This window comes from Puntigrus tetrazona, chromosome 24, assembly GCF_018831695.1.
Source record: "Puntigrus tetrazona isolate hp1 chromosome 24, ASM1883169v1, whole genome shotgun sequence".
Lineage (NCBI taxonomy): Eukaryota > Metazoa > Chordata > Actinopteri > Cypriniformes > Cyprinidae > Puntigrus > Puntigrus tetrazona.
Window position 1 is genome coordinate 366,298 of NC_056722.1, and position 20,315 is coordinate 386,612.

General features: G+C 37.8%; 2 protein-coding genes across 3 annotated transcripts; both read left to right on the top strand.

The window, feature by feature from the left end:
* The first annotated feature begins 356 nt into the window (after positions 1-356).
* Positions 357-10,066, top strand: LOC122329632 (DNA replication licensing factor mcm4-B-like). The gene is given in 18 exon segments (XM_043226007.1): positions 357-477; positions 1,216-1,296; positions 1,379-1,528; positions 1,625-1,788; positions 2,459-2,572; positions 2,657-2,752; positions 2,871-2,966; positions 3,233-3,371; positions 3,442-3,662; positions 3,902-4,022; positions 4,674-4,933; positions 6,412-6,652; positions 6,655-6,776; positions 6,850-6,977; positions 8,217-8,424; positions 8,513-8,741; positions 9,591-9,724; positions 9,840-10,066. Coding segments are annotated over 17 exon segments (2,556 nt in total). The 5' UTR covers positions 357-477; positions 1,216-1,256; the 3' UTR covers positions 9,933-10,066.
* Positions 10,067-10,670: 604 nt separating this feature from the next.
* ube2v2 (ubiquitin-conjugating enzyme E2 variant 2) lies at positions 10,671-17,084 on the top strand. 2 transcript variants are annotated; one of them, XM_043226879.1, is made up of 5 exons: positions 10,671-10,762; positions 12,653-12,801; positions 14,479-14,604; positions 16,172-16,320; positions 16,570-17,084. In XM_043226879.1, exons 1-4 carry the CDS (start codon positions 10,747-10,749, stop codon positions 16,316-16,318), a joined length of 438 nt encoding a protein of 145 aa, XP_043082814.1. In that variant the 5' UTR covers positions 10,671-10,746; the 3' UTR covers positions 16,319-16,320; positions 16,570-17,084. The 2 variants fall into 2 exon arrangements, with proteins under 2 accessions (XP_043082814.1, XP_043082813.1); XM_043226878.1 differs by having other exon boundaries at positions 16,172-17,084.
* Positions 17,085-20,315: the final 3,231 nt, after the last annotated feature.

Here is a 20,315-nt window from a genome sequence, read left to right on the forward strand (position 1 = left end):
CGTCTTATGCTTGCGTCGGTAAATAATGCTCATTAATGGGGCCAAAATGTCATTCAGAGTTTTCTGATGATGGCTCGGTTGTTTTATGGCTCTTCATTTTGTCCACACGGACATCTAGTGGATGTCAGGGGGATCGCCTCTGTTTATTCCGCGCTGGTGTGCTTTCCCGCGAAAACTTCGGGCGATACCAAACAGCTGATGGGATTCGTTTTTGTCACCCGTCGTAAAATCGTCAGGCTTCCATTAAGAGCGTTTGGAGAAGGGTTTATTGTAATTTTAAGTATAATTAATTGCAATTTAATGGCTTGATCTGAGAAATGGCGAGTTTTATATGATTTAAGCACATACGCGTCTCACGTCTCCCCTCTCGACTGATGGCGAGGAGCTTGTTGTTGGTTGGTCAAAATTTCCCCGCGAAATTTACGTCACGGGCAGTTTCGCGCCACCGTTCACTTCGGCAGGGAAGCAGTGCGCACGGTGAGTGTTGTATTTTTTTATAAACTAATTGTATTTGAAAGGAAACGCAGTCACGGTAGCCTAAAAAACTGATCGTGGTCAGTCGGACCTTTACGTAGTGCGTTGTAGTTGAAAATATTAGTTGTTCTGTATTCTAGTTAAAAGGTTATGTTTTTCATTGTTGTGACTGATGCAGCATGCGTCCATCCTCATTCCCGATACCAAACTCAAAGCTACTGCACGTCCATGCTAACTTCATAATAAAACTCAATTTATTATTTTCAAATGTTTTCAAATTAGATAAACTAATTAGAGTTTGTTAAGAAATGTTGTTATCTGGACAGACAGTTATTGTATTCTCTGGGCCTCTTCATACAAGCATTCACCTCATTTTGCCAAACTAAACACATTCTTCCGGTTGCTTTTAGCTAGATATGTTTACTAATGAGTGTTTAGTGATGCATTGCCGTAATTTCTTTCATTCTGGAAAAAATAGTCCTAATGTCATAATATAACAGTAACTTTTATAATATAACATTATTTTGAAACGTTACAACAACTTAAGTCGTGAGTTATTAATGTGTGATAAATGAGGAATGAAGTTTGATATATGCTGAAATAGTTGTATTAGTGCACTATTTAATTATTTCGTAATATGTTGTTAGTAATACACAATTTCAAGCCTAATATAAATGTAACCTGTTAATGTAGTGAATAATATTTATTGTTTTGTAATATGAAATTTAATTTTGCTTCCAGTTCACTCATTTTAAGACTCAACCTTTCAGTTTTGAGTCAAGATGTCTTCACCATCAAGCCGTAAGAGAGACCCCCCAACCCGTGAGTTGCACGTATTTCTTTTTTCTTTTTCTAATCCATCCATGTTTTTTGACATGCGAAGGGTTTCTGTGTGTGTCCGCAGCCGCGAGCGAGGACCCTCTCTCCCCCCCGTCCCAGCGGTCGAGGGCCCACGACACTTCCACAGAGCTTCAGCCCATGCCCACGTCTCCGGCCATGGACCCGGCCGCTCACGACACCTCTCTGTTCTCCAGCCCTGTGGCCCCGCGCTCTGGTGCGGCCCGTGCATCTTACTCGCACTGAATCGAATCGTATCGTATCGTATCGTTTATGCAGCTGCTTTGAACATCGAGATGTGTGTTTCCTCCAGTCCTGCAGAGCGAGATCGACGCGAGCTCCCCTCTGATGTACGGCACCCCCAGCTCCAGGGTGGAAGGGACGCCCCGCAGCGGCATACGCGGGACCCCGGCGCGCCAGCGGGCCGACCTGGGATCGGTCCGGAAAGCTCCGCAGGTCGACATGCACTCGGAACCGGTGAGCCAAAGTTTCCGTTTTGAAAAAAATTTAATCTTTGCGTTTTGACTCTTTATGTATACAGTATGTATGTACTGTGAAAATATTTCAATGTATATTTTTACGACTATTTGTTTTGGAAGTGGCAATTTTTTGGTGATCTGCTATTTACACTAAGTGAAAATAGATTTTTTTTTTTTTTTTAGCATAGGTGCTATTTAGACTAAGTGCATATAGCAAGGGATTCTATGTACACTAATTGAAAATAGCAGCATTATTTAAGTGCATTTTCTGCTATATTACTTATTTCAAGGGGCAAGTATCTGCACCTCAGTACTGAAGTACATTATAAAATGTATGTATACACATATATATACACACACATATATATATATATATATATATGTATATGTGTGTATACATATGTGTGTGTATATATATATATATATATATATATATATATATATATATATATATATATATATGTATCTGTGTGTATACATATGTATATATATATATATATATATATATATATATATATATATATATATATATATATATATATATATATATATATATATATATATATATATATATATATATGTGTGTGTGTGTGTATATGGTGGATTAATTAATAGTACATTGACCGAATTTATTAATAATAAAATGTTTCCAATCTTTCGCCTTTCAGCCGTCTGGAGACGCCTGGAGCGGTGGCGGCAGCAGCGAGCAGCAGGGTGCAGGACAGAGACTGGTGATCTGGGGGACGGATGTCAACGTGGGAACCTGCAAGGAGAAGTTTCAGGTGTGATTGCGGTCTCTACACACAAAGCTGGTCTTCCGTGACAAAATGATCATTAATTAAAAATCCACGGTGTTCTTTTTGCAGCGCTTCCTCCAGCAGTTCACAGACCCCAACTCCAGGGAGGAGGAGAACGCTGGTCTGGACCTGAATGAGCCGCTTTATATGCAGAAACTGGACGAGGTGAGAAGTGCAGCGCTGACTAGAAAGGCATGAGCGCATGTTTAGCCATGCAGAAGCCTTAATATCCAGTTCTTGTTTAATAACGTCGCTGCTTTGTGTGTGTGTGTGTGTGTTTCAGATCAGTGTTGTTGGAGAGCCGGTGCTGAATGTGAACTGCAGTCATGTTCAGACGTTTGATGCTGATCTCTACCGTCAGCTGATCTGTTATCCTCAGGTGAGAGCGAGGAGCCTAGCAATAATAAACAACTTCTCCTTCCTACCCATAGTTTTTAAATAATTACTTTTCACTATTTTGTTAAAAAGATGTGAAAGCGTAAAGAGAGAAATTCTGTTGGATCTAAAAAATCACTATATAGGAGTGATTTCTGAAGGATCATGTGACTGAAAAAAATTGATATTTCCCAATTTTAGTTTTTTTTTAATCAAATGAATGGTTTTCACTTTAAAGCGTTATTGAAAGTCTCGCTTTTCTCCTCGCAGGAAGTCATCCCCACTTTCGATATGGCCGTCAACGAGCTCTTCTTCGATCGTTTCCCAGACTCCGTGTTGGAGCACCAGATTCAAGTGCGCCCCTACAGCGCCCTGAAAACCAGAAACATGCGTGCGCTCAACCCTGAAGGTGAGCATCAGGACCGCGCGCTGCTCACCGATACGTGTCTGCAGCCGTCACATCGACTCGTCTCTTTCAGACATCGACCAGCTCATCACTATCAGTGGGATGGTGATCCGCACGTCTCAGCTGATCCCCGAGATGCAGGAGGCGTTCTTCCGCTGTCAGGTGTGTGCGTTTAACACGCGTGTGGAGGTGGACCGCGGACGCATCGCTGAACCTGCCGTCTGCCGCAACTGCAACACCACCCACAGCATGGCGCTGGTGCATAACCGCTCGGTGTTCTCTGACAAACAGATGGTGGGTTATTTAAATTTGTTTATATTTTAAAGTATTATTCTTATTTTTTCTTTTTTAACATTTCTTTATTATTATTGTTGTTTTTATTTATTTTATTTTATTTATTTTTTTGCATTCTCTTTTAATTTATTTCTTTTTTTTTAAATATTTTCTTTTTTTTATTGAATGTATTTATTTTTACAATCTTTTTTTTTTTTTTTTTTTTTTTTTTTTTTGTGTCTGTCTTTTTGTCCTGACAGATAAAACTGCAGGAGTCTCCAGAGGATATGCCGGCGGGTCAGACGCCACACACCACAGTCATCTATGCACACAATGACTTGGTTGACAAAGTGCAACCTGGAGACAGAGTAAACATCACTGGTACGATCTGTTGTCATTGAGACTTTATGTGGCTTTATATAATAGCCAATCCTGTTTTGGTCCTTCCCCTTTCTTTATTTTCCGAACAATGCCTGTGTTGTAGCTTCCTCAAAGTTATGGAATAGTGGATACATAGCATATATAATAGCAGAAACATGAAATATTGGAGTCTTTTTTTTGTACTTGAATTTTTAATAAAGAGTACTTTTCTATAGAAACTTCAAACTAAGATTACATTAAAAAAAATTGGTCAAAATTCATTGGTTTTTCTATTATAAATTGTAGAATATTGTGTTGTGCAATTTTATTTAATGTTAATTATTGTATATATTTTAAATATTGTATTTTTGTAGGTTATAAATTATTATTAATATGCATTAAATATATAATATATATTGTATATCTTATTTTTACTTTTTGGCCATTATTGTAGTGTCATTTAATATATTTTACCTTAGTTAAAAAATACTTATATCATAAGTAATAATAATACATAATGTTAGTAATATTCTAGTATTTGTTATTGTAATTTTGTTATGCTATATATACTATAATCAAAGCTTTGATATTGTTCAAACTGTTTTTTTTAAATGTATTATAGTATAACTGGTATTGTGAAATTCTGACCAGCATGTCTGTTATTCTCATCAGGCATTTACAGAGCCGCCCCCATGCGTCTGAACCCACGACAGAGCCAGGTGAAGTCTGTGTACAAGACCCACATCGACGCCATCCACTTCAGGAAGACGGATGAGAAGCGTCTTCACGGACTGGATGAGGACGGCGAGCAGAAACTCTTCACCAAAGAACGGGTGGCGGTGCTCAAAGAACTAGCGGCTAAACCAGACGTCTACGAGCGCTTGTCCTCCGCGCTGGCGCCCAGCATCTACGAACACGAGGACATCAAGAAGGTGAGTTTTAAATGGCTTGCGCTTTCTGCTTGAAGTGTCTGTTCACCCAAAAATTCAAATGAAGCTGTGATTTGCTCGCCTTCAAAGCATCCTGTGTGGCTTTCTTCTTTCAGACGAGTTATATTAGAAACTGTCCAGACCCGAACAGTTGTTTGTCGTTTACTCTTCTGAAGACGTTAAAGTCAAAAATTACATTTGAAATACAGATATTTATCTTTTCTTCATCTTCTAAAACGCTCTGTCAGGCCTGTTTTATTATGTTTGTTCGCACTTTATTTTTAACGTGTTTTGGACCGTTAAAGGGAAACACCAGCCGCACGCGATCATAGAGCTTAGAAGTGCCAGGACGTTGTTTAACTCCAATTAGATTTGTCTGAAAGAAGAAAGTCACACGTGCTTCAAAGGTGAGTAAAACGGCATCGTTTTAATTTTTGGTTGAACTTTTAAGTCGTGTTTTTCTTGGAGCAAATGCAATTCACAGAATGTGAGTTTTAGCAGCGTTGGGCATGATGATTAAAAAAACAAGTAGTTATAGTATATAGTTATAGTATACCATATACTTCCCACAAGTAACTGAGTTAGTAACTGACCTGCATCATTATAAAAGTAACTAATTACAGGCAGTAACTATTTAGGTCAAATAACACTAAATAGAATACATTTATTACAAAACATTATACACATCTACACTATTTTCATGTGTCTGTGGGACAGTGTCAGAGACACCTAATTCAATGTGATATTGTAAATATAAACGTTTTACTAACACCTTGGGAATAGAATCAAAGTAGTATTTTATTTATTTTACAGCATTTAGCAATATTATGGTCGTTTTAAGACCATTTTATGCCACTGAATATATAATTGTAATATAACTGCGTAATATTTGCAAAAAGATCCACACACTTTCAATTGACGACAAACATTTAATTCTTAAAAATATTTAGGTATTTCCATATCATGGAAGCTATCAAAATATTAGATACCCTAAAAAAAACTTGGATAAATGGTAAATACACTTTTTCTTAGAAGTAGAAAAAAGACAAATGCAATTTTTTTTTTTTTTTTTTTTTTTTTACACTTTTGCTGAAAAACACAATATTGTATTCACAAATGCACAGATCCCTAAACAAGGCCATATCATATTTTGTATGCTTTTAAACCATTTTAACTAGCGCCTCATGACACATTATGTACGAGAAGCTGCAAAAGACAAAGTCTTTATAGAAAGTTTATATAGAAATATAATGGGCAATATATTGCGTCACCAAAAAATATTGAGGTCATGTCAACGATATATTACATATAACACCTTCACACAAGCTTATGGTACGTTAAATACAGGTGCATTACACGGCCTTTAATAAATTATAGCAACGCTACAGTTTATTGTCTGTAACATTAACAAGTAATTTGTTTGATTTAAAATAACCCCATCGCTGGTTAACAGAATGCTTTTTTTTTCTCTTCCCTTTCAGGGCATCCTGTTGCAGTTATTTGGCGGGACCCGCAAGGACTTCACTCAGACGGGCCGAGGAAACTTCAGAGCCGAGGTCAACATCCTGCTTTGCGGCGATCCGGGTACCAGTAAATCCCAGCTGCTTCAGTACGTGTTTAACCTGGTTCCTCGCGGCCAGTACACGTCTGGGAAAGGATCCAGCGCTGTGGGTCTCACAGCATACGTGATGAAGGACCCGGAAACCCGACAGCTGGTTCTGCAGACGGAGCGCTCGTGCTGAGCGACAACGGCATCTGCTGCATCGACGAGTTCGATAAGATGAGCGACAGCACGCGCTCCGTGCTGCACGAGGTCATGGAGCAGCAAACGCTGTCTATTGCTAAGGTGAGGGCGGTCACTGTGATGAGCGATTGGTCGGAGGGACTGGTGATTAATGCAGGTTGTTTGCGTGTCGTAGGCTGGAATCATCTGCCAGCTTAATGCTCGGACGTCCATCCTCGCCGCAGCCAATCCGGTGGAGTCCCAGTGGAACCCCAAGAAGACCACCATAGAAAACATCCAGCTGCCTCACACACTTCTGTCCAGGTATGAGACGACACGCTCAACATCCATGATGTGATGGGTTTCTCACGGAAAAGTGGGAAAGGATGTTAAACTAGCACAATTTATTTTGCATTAGATCTGTGTGGCAGCAGCAAAATGTTACATTCGCTGCTTAAATATTAAACGCTTGCCAAGCTAATTGCAGACACAAAACTTCTCATTTAAATGACTAAACCTGATACAGGATGAATAAATAAGACATGAAAACAAGAATACAAATCACAAACACTCCACAAAATTACTGAAACTTAAAAATTAAAATGTAAAATTAAAAATAGATATGCATGTGTATATATTTGTGTATATATTTAAGAGAAACATGCTTATACACAAGTGAGTGCTGTCAATCGTGATTAATATTTATTTAATATTATTTTTGTCTTTTTTGATAACGTCTTACAATGCTAAATTAGCACTATATCATAATATCAGTCAGGTTATTTTTTTTTTTTTTTTTAAGGTCTGTCTCTGTCTCTCTCTCTCTCTCTCTGTTTCTCTCTGTCTCTCTCTCTCTCTCTGTCTCTCTCTCTCTCTCTCTCTCTCTCTCTCTGTCTCTCTCTCTGTCTCTGTCTCTCTCTCTCTCTCTCTCTCTCTCTCTCTGTCTCTCTCTCTCTCTCTCTCTCTCTCTGTCTCTCTCTCTGTCTCTCTGTCTCTCTCTCTCTCTCTCTCTCTCTCTCTCTCTCTCTCTCTCTCTCTCTCTCTCTCTCTCTCTCTCTCTCTCTGTCTCTCTCTCTCTCTCTCTCTCTGTCTCTCTCTCTCTCTCTCTCTCTCTCTCTCTCTCTCTCTCTCTCTCTCTCTCTCTCTCTCTCTCTGTTTCTCTCTCTGTCTCTCTCTCTCTCTCTCTCTCTCTCTCTCTCACATTGATACCAGAATAAAAATATACCAAAAGCCATTGTGCTGCTTAATTTGTATTTCAGGATTCTTTGAACAGTTCAAAAGAACAGCATTTTTTTTTACTGTCACTTTTGATCGATTTAATCCTTTTTTTTTTTTTTGGTAGTGTTAGCAATAAAGTCCTCTCAGAACAGGAGGAAATTTATATTAAAATAATAAAATTGATGAGGTGTACACTAAACCTAGAGAGGCTTATTGCAGACAGTAAATGGGGTCAATTTTGACTTTAATGATGTCAGTTTGGTTTAAAAGTGTTAACATCCAAATGTTAAAATACTTTTTGATTTTTAGTTGAACATTTCTGTTATTTTTTTATTTTGTTCTTAGGTTTGATTTGATCTTCCTGATGCTGGACCCTCAGGATGAGGCGTATGACAGGCGTCTCGCTCATCACCTCGTGTCTCTGTATTATCAGAGTGAGGAGCAGATTGAAGAGGAGTATCTGGACATGGCCGTGTTGAAGGACTACATTGCTTTCGCTCGGACGTCTGTGCATCCCAGACTCAGCGAGGAAGCTAGTCAGGCCCTTATTGAGGTATATAAGCAGTATATATCAGTGTTCCTGTAGTATGATTTATAACGCGTTTACAATATGAAATGAATTGTAATTTTGTCCCTTGCAGGCCTATGTAGACATGCGTAAGATCGGCAGCGGCAGAGGGATGGTGTCTGCGTACCCCCGTCAGCTGGAGTCTCTCATCAGACTGGCTGAAGCTCACGCTAAAGTACGTTTCTCAAACAAGGTGGAGTCCATCGACGTGGAGGAGGCCAAGAGACTGCACAGAGAAGCCCTGAAACAGTCTGCTACTGATCCCAGAACAGGATTCGTGGATATATCCATCCTCACCACAGGTAGGCTTTAGAGTAGTGCTACCAAGCAGTTAATCGCATCCAGAGTACAAGTTTTTGTGTGTAAATATTTTTAAAATATATACTGAAACTTTGTATAGTACGTACATATACATTATATAGTACATACACACACACACACATATATATATATATATATATATATATATATATATATATATATATATATATATATATATATATATATATATGTATAGATATATAGATATAGATATATAGATGTATAGATATAGATGATGTATAGATATAGATATATAGAATATATCAAAAGAAAAGTATTAAAACAACAATGATGGAGGAAAGATTTTTGTAAAATGTTACACTTAATTTCAATTGCATTTATTAGTAATTGAGGGTTGTTTCTAAAATATGAATTGTATTTTTAATAAAATGCAATTAAAAAAATATATATATATAAAAAAAATATATATATATATATATATATATATATATAAAACTACAGTATTCAGTTTGACTTTTTCATAATCATAAATTTCTCAAATATTTAAAATTGTTATATTTTTAAATGAAAAAAACTAAGTTGTAATGTTATTCTTATATAAAATACACAAATGATTTTTAACTAGTACCAATGGCGTATGCAGATGGTTATGAAAATATGAATGGTTGCACAGACCTCTCAAAAAAAACGTATCTTAAATGAACGTAGTAATCGGTGTAATTTAAAGTATATTCAGTACTTTTATTTATTGTTCGTTTTTTTTGTTACGACTTTACAAACTTATCTCTTTAACCTTAACTAGTACCTGTGGATGTTGTTTGTGTGAAGAGAGTGAAGAGAATCTGAGGGTTTTGGTTGTTTCTGGACAGGGATGAGTGCTACAGCTCGTGAGCGTAAAGAGGAAGTGGCCCAGGCTCTGAAGAAACTCATCCAATCAAAGGGAAAAACGCCAGCCATGAAGTACCAGCAGCTGTTTGATGATCTCCGTGGCCAGTCAGAAGCGGTGCGTTTTCCTCGAAGCACTTTAATAATGCATAAACTACATGCATGTTTTGAATTTATGTGAACTACAAGCCTGAAGCCCAATCTTAACTCAAACGTTCTCTTGCTGTTTTCAGGCCATCACAAAGGACATGTTTGACGAGGCCCTCAGAGCACTCGCCGATGAAGATTATCTGACCGTCACAGGAAAGACCGTTCGGCTTCTGTGAACGCTCTCCACGCCTCACCGCCGCTTCCTCTTTCCTTACTTGCTTTATCCTGTTCTGTTTCTGCAGAGCCGTATTGTTAATAGTGATATGTATGGACAATTTCTGGTTGCAATAAATATTTTGTTGTTCAAGAAGAAGGCTTTGACCGTGTATAGCTGACATTTACATAAACATGAAAAGCATCTATTTGCTGATCTGAATCAATCACAAGGTGCTGGTTAAAACTTCAGAGGATGATTTAAACAAGGTGCAAGAACAAACAAGTGGGACAAATGTGTATATAAAAACATTTGCTGGAAATGTATGGTCTCACAGGAACTAGAGCTTCTGATGTATTAAGTGAATACTTGCGCAATAGAACAAAAAAAATACAGAACAGTAGAGGAAACACCATTTTTATATAACGGGTAATTTTATTAAAGTAGACTGAGAAACGTCAATATTTGCTAAAGCTCTCTGATGTGGTGATTTCTCACTAAAAAGTTGTTTATTAAAGGATAATGTCTTATATGATGTGTTTTTATTAAGTGTACTACATTGGGGCTAAAAAGTGAAATTGAGAACAAAGTAAAAAAAATTGCCAATGTTTTAACTGCATCGCCTAAAACGTATTTACGTCGTCCTTGAATTGCATCTTCTAAAGAAGAAATTATCGTCAAGCTCAAGAGTAAAAAAATACATACATAAAAAAAAACATTAATAATTTTGCAGTGGAGCCACGCCCCTCCTTCGCTTCCTCCAGCGCTGTGCGTCATTAGTCACATGACGCGTCGACGTCACGCTTTCGTACGCTTTTGGATTCGGGCAGAAGAAGATGGCGGCCTCCTCAGGTTTGTCTCACAATCTCCTCAATCCTCGCGGTCCTCCGCGCCCGTAATTTAACAGCAGAAGCGCCGAGTCAGTGCCTCGCGACCCGATAGAGACTATCCCAGAGGTTTACCGTTATCAAACCCCTTAATTTGCTTCGCCTAACAGATCTGTGTGCAGTTTGAACTGTGTGTGTGTGTGTTAGCATGGAGCTAACGGCCCTCGGATAGATCTTTAGTTTAAAAATAGCATCGCGTTTATTTTTTGTTAACGGCTAATCGATATTATAGAGACGCTTCAGATGTAATTGTGCACTTATATAGCAGTGAGGCATGGATTAAATGCTGTATTGCAGTTGGGCGGGTGTTTCGGTGCAAATATGAGGCGAGGCGGAGCATTGACGCGTGCTGCTGCTGGCTCCGTTCAGTGTCATGACAAACGGGCCTTTAACTGCTGTTTGTCTGTCTTAATAGCACCCGATGAGGTTGTTACTTCCTCATAATATCATTTAAACTATTGAAAGATAATAGTCTTTGGAGAAGTGCGTTGAGGTCGTGCAATACGGATACATAGCTGCATAACAACACTCGTTTTAGTGCAACGCTATTTCATAACAGAAATGCATGACGTTTAGAGTTCGTGAGGATTTGATTCATACATGTGAACTCGTGGAGACTTTCAAACCCGATAAAGATTAAACCATTTTAAGAAATTCATTGTGAATGTTTAATGCGAATTACAGCACGGCGCTAGACCGCGCAACCCATGTTCAGATCAAATAAGAGTTTATAGGCTATATGTGCGAAACGGTCTACAGATTATTACATTTGGACATTTGCTTATCTATGATCGGATATACGAATTGTTAGGAGTGCGTGTGTTTGCGTTTTGTTATGAAATGTTTACATAATGCAATCAAAGGCCAATCTTTGATCAGAAATATGTTGAGTTGTTCAGGCTTGAGATTTTGAGGAAGCCAGAAACCCTGATAGAGCAACACGGGTGTCATTTCCTAAATTATTCAGTCCTTCTTTTAGACGCTCACCTGAACTTGCGAATCTTGTCCTTCAACTTTCTCAACCCTGGAGTATCTGTGAAAACACTTAGTGATACTCGGTGTTGAAATGCACAGATTACCAACGTTTCATGTTTAAAGTTGTACAGATTGCGTGCGCTTAAATATTACGGATTCCTACATTTTATAATTTATTCTCTTGGCTAGGTTTTATTAAATTACTTGTGAAGTTGTACCTTACTTTTTTTTCCCTTCGCAATTACAATAGAGTAACTTGTGTTGGTTTCATGTGAAGTAACGTTTAAACGAAGCATTTAAACTGTATCTCAAATAATAGGAAAAGATTTAAACAGATGTTGCGTTCACGTTAAATTAAATGCTTGTGGTCGTTATGAAATTAGGTGATACTGATAAGAATTAAGAGTTCCTGTATTTCAGTTTAAATCTGCTTATTTGCTCTGTTATTGTAAAACTGGAAAATTAAATTGAGTTTTGATCATTCGCATTTCCAGGGAAGGGTCGTGAAAATAAATAAATAACTATATAAAGTATATTTTTCTAGTTCTGTTTTGATGTTAAATATTTAATAATGTGAATTCATTGATCAAATGGTGTGGCAATTTAAATCATAAATGTATAAGGAGAGGGAAAAGTGTATTTTTTTATGGTGTCCCAATCATTTTGAATCAACTTTTGGTCCTTTTGCTTTTCGCTTACGTAGTCTTGCGGTGGGACAAATTAATTTAAGATCGTAAATATTCCATGAAGTCGCTTAATAAAAACTGCACGCGTAATATCGAAGCAAAAATTGTTACGCTTCATCTCGTTTTAATTCCGACATGTCAAACTGACCGGCTCTTTACAGAAATGGATCGTTTTTTTTTTTGTATTCTTGCAGGAGTTAAAGTCCCTCGTAATTTTCGTTTGTTGGAAGAGCTGGAGGAAGGACAGAAGGGTGTCGGTGATGGGACAGTGAGCTGGGGTCTGGAGGATGACGAGGATATGACTCTCACACGGTGGACGGGCATGATCATCGGACCTGCGCGAGTACGTCTGCTGTTTAAAAGTTTAATGTAGCAGTTAAGTGACAGAACTGATGACTCATGAGAAGACGGTGACACATCCTTCACGTGATGTGTTAAGAAATGCTTTGTGGCGTTCGGGCTGTTTTGATAGCACGGCTGGAAGCCTTGTCATGTCATTCAGCGTGACACACTGCTGGTGATGTAGACCAAAGATAAAGATACATGCTATTAAAGCAGTAATGCGGCACAAACTTCCTTCAGTGATTTATGATATATATATATATTGGTCTGGAAATAATCACCCAAAGGTTTTTAGCATATATTAGGATTTGTTTTATTTGCTTAATGGGTAAATTGAAACCTTCCATGAAACCTAGGTCATATTTCAGCCCCAAATTATTCAAATTATTATTTGCATAAAGACTATGACTATTTTATGTTTGCAATGAATTCAGATAAGCCCTACTGTTTGCAATAAAGCTGAATTCATTGTTTCCAGGCAGGATGGGATTTTTTTGGAGTAAATTTTGGGAGCAAAGACGCTTGAAATCGCATTTAATATGCAAATGATATGAACGGTGCTAAAGTTGACTCTTTAATGTAATTAATCAGCTTTCTTAGTTTGAATTCGGGTGAAAAATTACCTTCACATTTTTTCTTCGTTAGGCTGTCCGTAATAATAGTGCTGATCTACAGGCCAAGATAATTCTACCTTTTAGTTGGTTTGTTTTTCAGAGAGCTTTTAACCTAGTTGTTTGCTAAACAGAAGTGGTTCGGTTTTCTTGAGCATTCAAAACATTCAGCTAGCCAAAAAAATTGTGTATAGATAATATCGGTAAAATCCTTTCTTTTTACACGCCATTTTAATGAAAAAATGACAGGTTCTCTGCAGGTCATGCGCTTTAGTTTGCCCTTCCAAAAAAGTACATTCATAAACTTCTACCGTTTAATCTTGCATTCACTGCAGAAATGCAAATATAATAGAAATATCTAAATATCCCTAAATTCTCTGCCATTTGCTTGAGATGCAAAATGATATCTAAAAATAAAATTTGAAAAAAAAGTCTTGTTTTCTGAGAAATTAAACAAGATTAAGTTCATGCATAAAACATGAACAGATACTTGTTTTCACTTTGCTTCGTTCAAACTCACTTTGATTTTGATCTGTTTCTGAGACGACGACGACGACTTAAATCATCTTGCTTCTTGAGAAAGTTTTTCGATTTTATATTTGTATTCGAAATCAACATACTGAGAGCTACTGAGGACGAGTTACGCATTTTTGCAGGTGCAGTAGAAGTTATAGTTATTTCCATATTTTAGTTGCGGCGGTATGTTCAAGCCTTAAGCGACTCGTTTCTAAATTGGATTAAAAAGCAATCGATCCGTTGGAAGTTGTAGTTTTATACTTTCTCATTTTGTGCTTCTTAGACTTTTGGAATAAATTGGCGAAGTCTGTTCCTGTACATTTTATTCTGTAAAGATGAGTTACTTTTGAGTTAAGTGTGTTTCCATCTGTAGTCTATTATTTTTCTTTGTTAGCATAAAGAATACTATGTTTTTTGGGATTTTTTTAGTTGTTTTTTTTTAGATGCGTAGGTCTGTTCTCTTTGATGAATTGATGTTCATTATCCTCTCACTTTCATGTTCCACTTGTCATTTCGGCTTTAATCTTTGACTTTTTTTTCTCATTTCTCAGACTAATTACGAAAACAGGATATACAGCCTGAAAGTGGAGTGCGGACCTAAATATCCCGAAGTACCACCGACTGTTAGATTTGTAACAAAAATTAGCATGAATGGAATAAACAATTCCAATGGGATGGTAAGTTGAATCATCTTTTTTTTTGTGTGTGAGATGATTTAGCTGCGAACTGTTAGAAATGTGTGACGTTGCAGTTTTTCATAGCGATGCAGAACAGAGGCGCTCGAGTCACATCCGTACCGCAGAGGAGGGACGCTTTTCTCTCTGCCTAAGCAGAAACGATAACGAATGTCAAACGCATCTAACGAGATTCAGCTGGATGCAAAATACAAAAGGGGCCGTAGTAAATTAAACGCTTTATTACTTTACAGAGGGTTGTTATATCGTTAAATCCTCACTTGTGTCTGTTTTCTTAATGGTTGGTTGAAATAGTCGGATTTAGAATTTTTTTTGCTGTTTGCTTAAGATTAACTAAATCCTAGACTTTTTTTTAAGCTAATTGGAGAAAGCAAACAGCGGGAAATGCGGTAAGCTGTGCCTCTTTTAGTCAAGTTAAGGTGTAATACAGCTAATTGTGCATAAGAATCTCTGCCTTCGACTAAAACGAGAAGGAAGCTTTTGTAATTTGACTTCTCAAAAACATGGTGCAGTGACATCTTACCCCAAGTTCAGACGGAGAACTGTCACGCCGTGCGCAAATAAAGATTCGGTTTCTTGTTTTTTGTCACTAGATAAATGACACCTCTTACCCTAAACTCTGCAGTAACGATTATAAAGCCCCATCGTCTGGAAATTTGAGGTCTAGTTGATATCACAGGATGCTTTTATGATGATGACTTTAATTGACTTTTGTAGTTTAGGCTGTTACCGTTTTTGTGCCGTTTAGCTAGTTGGCACGCGTCAACGAGAAAATCACATCGGCGAGTTCCAGGTTCGAGTTTAGCCGTTTCGCCGGCATAATTTGATTAGCATAGAAAGTGGTTTTGACTCATCCCTCAGTTTTTATGCAGAGATCACGCTTGGAGTAAAACACCACTTTTGTGAGTGAATCAAGCTAGTTTGAAAACAGAACTGTAAAACTGGTGCTTTTCAGCTGGGGTGGCAGTTTTTTGTTTTTAGCCAAATGAGATTTTGATTATGTGTTACCAATATAATAATGAGTTTCCAACCAACAAGTACAATGTTTAAGTCTTCTGACTGTACTTTTAACCCTCGTGGTGTGATGGATTTTTCTTCCTAAAATGCTAGATAATGTTATTCCTTGGACTAAAATTGAGTGGCTTTGCACAGGAATAACTGAATGCACGTACCTCTCGCTTAACAAAAAAATTAATAATAGGTTTGGTGATTAGTATAATGCAGTTTATTTTCAAAAGGCTAACCGTTTTTGATCAGGAACAACAAATCAATTTTTTTTTTTAAATACATCATGTGGGTTAAAATATTACAATCTGTATGTAACTACACCCGCAATTTCTTCCCTTTGATTTTAAGGAATGACTTGAAATTGTATTACGAATTTATCCAAAATATTAGTTTAATAAATCGTGCACATTCTTGATTTAATATAGCTCAGTTCTGGAGGACTCTTGCGTGTGTTTAAAGACATGTGAGGCTGTTACTGAAATCATGTAACTCATTTCAGCATGCCCCCCTCCCTGTCTCTCTGTCTCTTCTTTTGTTTCAGGTGGATGCACGTAGCATACCAATTCTAGCAAAATGGCAAAACTCATATAGCATTAAAGTCGTTCTTCAAGAGCTAAGGCGTCTTATGATGTCCAAAGAGAATATGAAGCTTCCTCAACCACCGGAAGGACAGACATACAGCAATTAATTGTAAATGATTGTTATGACCTCTGTCTTAAACCTTACTCTCTTAGAAATGTCTTGTAAATCATCAGAAAAGAAAAAAAAAAAAAACCAATATCGCTCACTCCACGCTCAAACAGCCTCCTCTGCGGGAGCACGATTGGACATTTCTAATAGTTTAGCTTGAGAAACAAAGAAAGGCAACGCCTATATTGTGTGGCACTATGTTCAATTCTGTTTTAAAGTTACGAGTGCACAAATCTCTCTCTCTTCCAGTAACATTTACATCGACCACGAGCTTTATGACGATGAGCTGAATCCAGTCAGCATAGACACAGAAAGAAGGCATGCTAGGTGAGGTTTATGCAGATCTCTTCATTTTAAGTTAAAGTAACGGGACACCAAAACATCAAAAAAAAAAAAAAACACAAAAAAAAAATTAGGATGCATATACAACGGCATGCTTATAAAACAGAAAAAAAGAGAGAAAAAAAAGTAAAAAGCAGCTGAGTAAATTGTAAGTTAACTGAACTTTTTTTTGTGTGTGTATCTGAACCCCTCACTGACAATAACGTTAAGGGTCCTAAAAGCGTGCCTGTAGTCTACTAGTAATATCGCGAAAGGGATGGGAGCGGTTCTGAACTTTCTCTTGTTTCGTTTTTATTTTTAATGTCTGTGTTTGACACGATCGCAGTGTGTTTCAGCGCGTTGTAAGCGGATGCTCTGTTCTGTTCTGAAATCAAAACCCGTGCGCGAGGACCTGTCGGGTGCATTAAAATACGCCTCTCCAACCTGCTGTCAGACTCAGTTTGTATACGAGTCCATCACACGCCGCAGAAATACGCTGAGATGTTACTGTACGAATAAAACAGCAAACCCTTGCCATTCAGGGACCGGATCCAGAGAGCGTCCGACTCGCTTAAATGACACAGCCTTATTTTTACAGTGATAGATTTATTTTCTACATCGATCCTACCGGTTAACGCTCACATCGATCTCATATCACCGCGGTGTAACTGAACATAAGTGTGTGTGTGTGTGTTGTGATCAGTACCATTTAAATCGCTCGTTGCATAAGATTTCCCACACTGTCGTACTGTGAAAATGGCTGGGATGTGAGTTTGAGGTAGGGTGTTTTCAGTAGGAATCACCGATTGTGTCAATGGTAAGGATTTGCTGTACACTTGCCCTTGCTTAACCACAGTGCTTTATGACTCCACCTGTAACTGCGACGGCATGCTGTTATGTAGCTTTCATTACACCACCGACTAGTACTTCAGTAATTATAACATTAGAAGCACTGTTATAATCCTTAGGTACTCTACTTGAAGTTAATCATTGAATTAAATTGTAATTCCAGTGAATGGTGGGGGTTTGTTGTGCTGTTTTCATTTACGCTTCGGTTGGCTATGACCTTTTTATTGAAGTATTCATTAGAGGAAACTAATAGGCAGTTATTGCGCAAATTAATATGTAGTGGCAGTTTTCTTACGGTCTCGACATTTTCAGAGCCACAGATGAATCACCCTGTAATGCATCTAAGAAACTTTTTTTTTTTTTTTTTTTTTTTTTTTTTTTCCTCCTGTTCAGTTTTTTTTTTTTTTTTTTTTTTTTTTAAAGACATATAATCAAGTTAAGTTGAATTTGTGACACCGGGGCTATGTTCAGAATAATAAAACAAACATTGTGGAACACACTTGGTTTTTTACTCTGGTTATTTTTTACAGGGCTCTTGGTGCATTTCTGGAAATATATATGTGTGTGTGTGTGTGTGTAGATAGATAGATTATAGATAGATATATACACGTCAGCTACACCAGATTTAGGTTAGTGCCATCAGAAATATGCCTATATATTTTATCTTGTATGTACTTTTAAGCTACAAAAAAATACAATTCTTTATATTGACTTTTTGGAAAAAGTGCTTTATATATTAAAGTACAAAGGTGTATTTTTGAGGGTAATACACCAGTGACAAGTTCTTAGGGCATTTGTTTTTTGTGTATTTTTGTGTGTTGTCTAATTAAATGTACATCTAGCTACATTTGCGATTGCATTTGTAGTCGACTTTCGACTTGTTTTGAGTCAGCAAAGTTAACCCTTTTAGTTAACTCAAAAATAACTGTTTAGTCATCATTCCAAACCCTTAAGGTTAACCCTATAAATTAAAAAATTAAGTCTAAATGAAATCTGTTGATCAAACTAAGCAACTGTGGTTCTTCACAAGACTTTCAATAAACACTTCAACTTATGCATTCATTATGATGCCTTTATTACCTTTTTGCATCGTCTTTAAGTTTTTATCCTAATATATCTAAAAATTAATATCTTGTTTTAAAGAGTATATAAAGTTGTATGGGTTTTTAACAACACAAGTGTGTGAATAAGAGATTTTTTTTAGTTTTATGATCTTTTTTTTGTGCAATCTTTAAACAAAACATTTTATTTTTCTTGTTTATTGCCGTGTTTCTCTGAAAATGCTGTCTCACCCTCATGGTTTTAGGCCTTTGATCTTTCCTTGACATTACAGAAGAGACCTGTCTGTCAGTGGATACACTGCCTCTCATCCGTTTTGTATTCCCTATCCGTTAAACATTGATTTTGTTTCCACTAAGGGCTCCTGTTAGAGCTCTGTTCTACAGATTTGGCTGGAAAATTGTAGAACCTAAGATGTTCTTTCTCTTAACTCAAATCACAAGCCTGGCGACATGCTGTTGTAGTTTTAAAACCACATTAAAAAATGCCCAAATGCCGCTGAATTAGATGCGTTCAACTGGTTCACCAAAACTATCTGCTGAAAAGGAAATTCCAAAACTTCAAAATGGAGACATTTAATTAATTTGGACGCTTTCTGGCCGTCAAAAGTGACTTCTGACCTCGAGACAATTGCAAAATCAAAATGCCTCAAAGAGGGAAGTTCTGAGAATAGCTTCTGCAGCACTCCAGTGCAGATGTCGCTTATGTTGATGCGTTGCAAATAAGTTTATAAAAACTCGAATTCAATAATAATAAAATTCATAAGCAGCTTTTGTAGGTCAGTCGTTTTTGACTAGGATTTTTTTTTTAAATTATGCAAAATCAGTACGTTTTAATCAGATGTGATTTAACCTCGTGTTTACAAAACCAAAAGAAAATATTTTCAAGGTGAAGATGACTTTTATTTTGTGCCGTTTGCCGCTGTGGTTGATGAGCAATGTCTAATAAAGGCTATTATAGATGTCTCGGCAATAAAAGTGACATCTACAGAGAGTGCAGTGCAATCCCCCGAGCGCTCCTTCTCTGTGCTTAAACTCTCTTCAGATGTGAATTATGTGTTTGGGGAAAGCTCCTGGTGCATTTTAATCTCGCCTTTTATTGATCTGCCTTTCAAGATCAGCGAAACGCGTTTGTGTTCTTTGATCCTTTCCTGCACGGACCAAGGTTGGTGGGGGGAAAAAAAAGCTGTCACATCGTAACCTTGATCAGTGCGAACACCCTGCAGGAATTACAACGATCAAACCGGAGCTTTGGCTTTCAAGCGTGTCGCAAGGAGGCGCTGCACGCACAGCCACGAGCTTCGTTCATCCGCGTCTAGTTCCCCGGGAGCTTCCGGGCGCGCAGTGTCTTCTTCCGCCGCTAGAGCGCGCTGCCGCGACTTTGCGTCCGCGGCCCCGGTGCTGCAGCGATGCGTTATTTTTATGTTTCCAAAAAAGACATGCTTTATTGACCTTGCCAAAGGGAAAGCCGACGACAGAGCGGGAACCGGAGCGGTCGCTCTTGGCCATGTTATGGTGTCTTTGTGTCTCGGGCTGTGTATAATTGGAGCATTATCCTCGACACTTGTAAGCGGTTTGTCTCTGTCCAAGGGGACCTTTCATCCTGAATTAACTGCTACTGAGGGAGGAAAAGTCCCTTATTAAAGAAAGAACCTTATGTCTGTCAGATGTTAACTGAAATGCTATGTCATTAAGCTTGCATGGCAAGTGCGACCAAGAAGTCATGTGCCTGAATAATTCATTTTCATTGGTGCAAGCTAGTGTGGC

Coding starts and splice junctions, on each gene's coding strand:
- ube2v2 (XM_043226878.1), top strand. Junction 12,802..14,478: donor TGATCATCGGACCTGCGCGA/GTACGTCTGCTG, acceptor CTCATTTCTCAG/ACTAATTACGAAAACAGGAT. Junction 14,605..16,171: donor TAAACAATTCCAATGGGATG/GTAAGTTGAATC, acceptor CTTTTGTTTCAG/GTGGATGCACGTAGCATACC.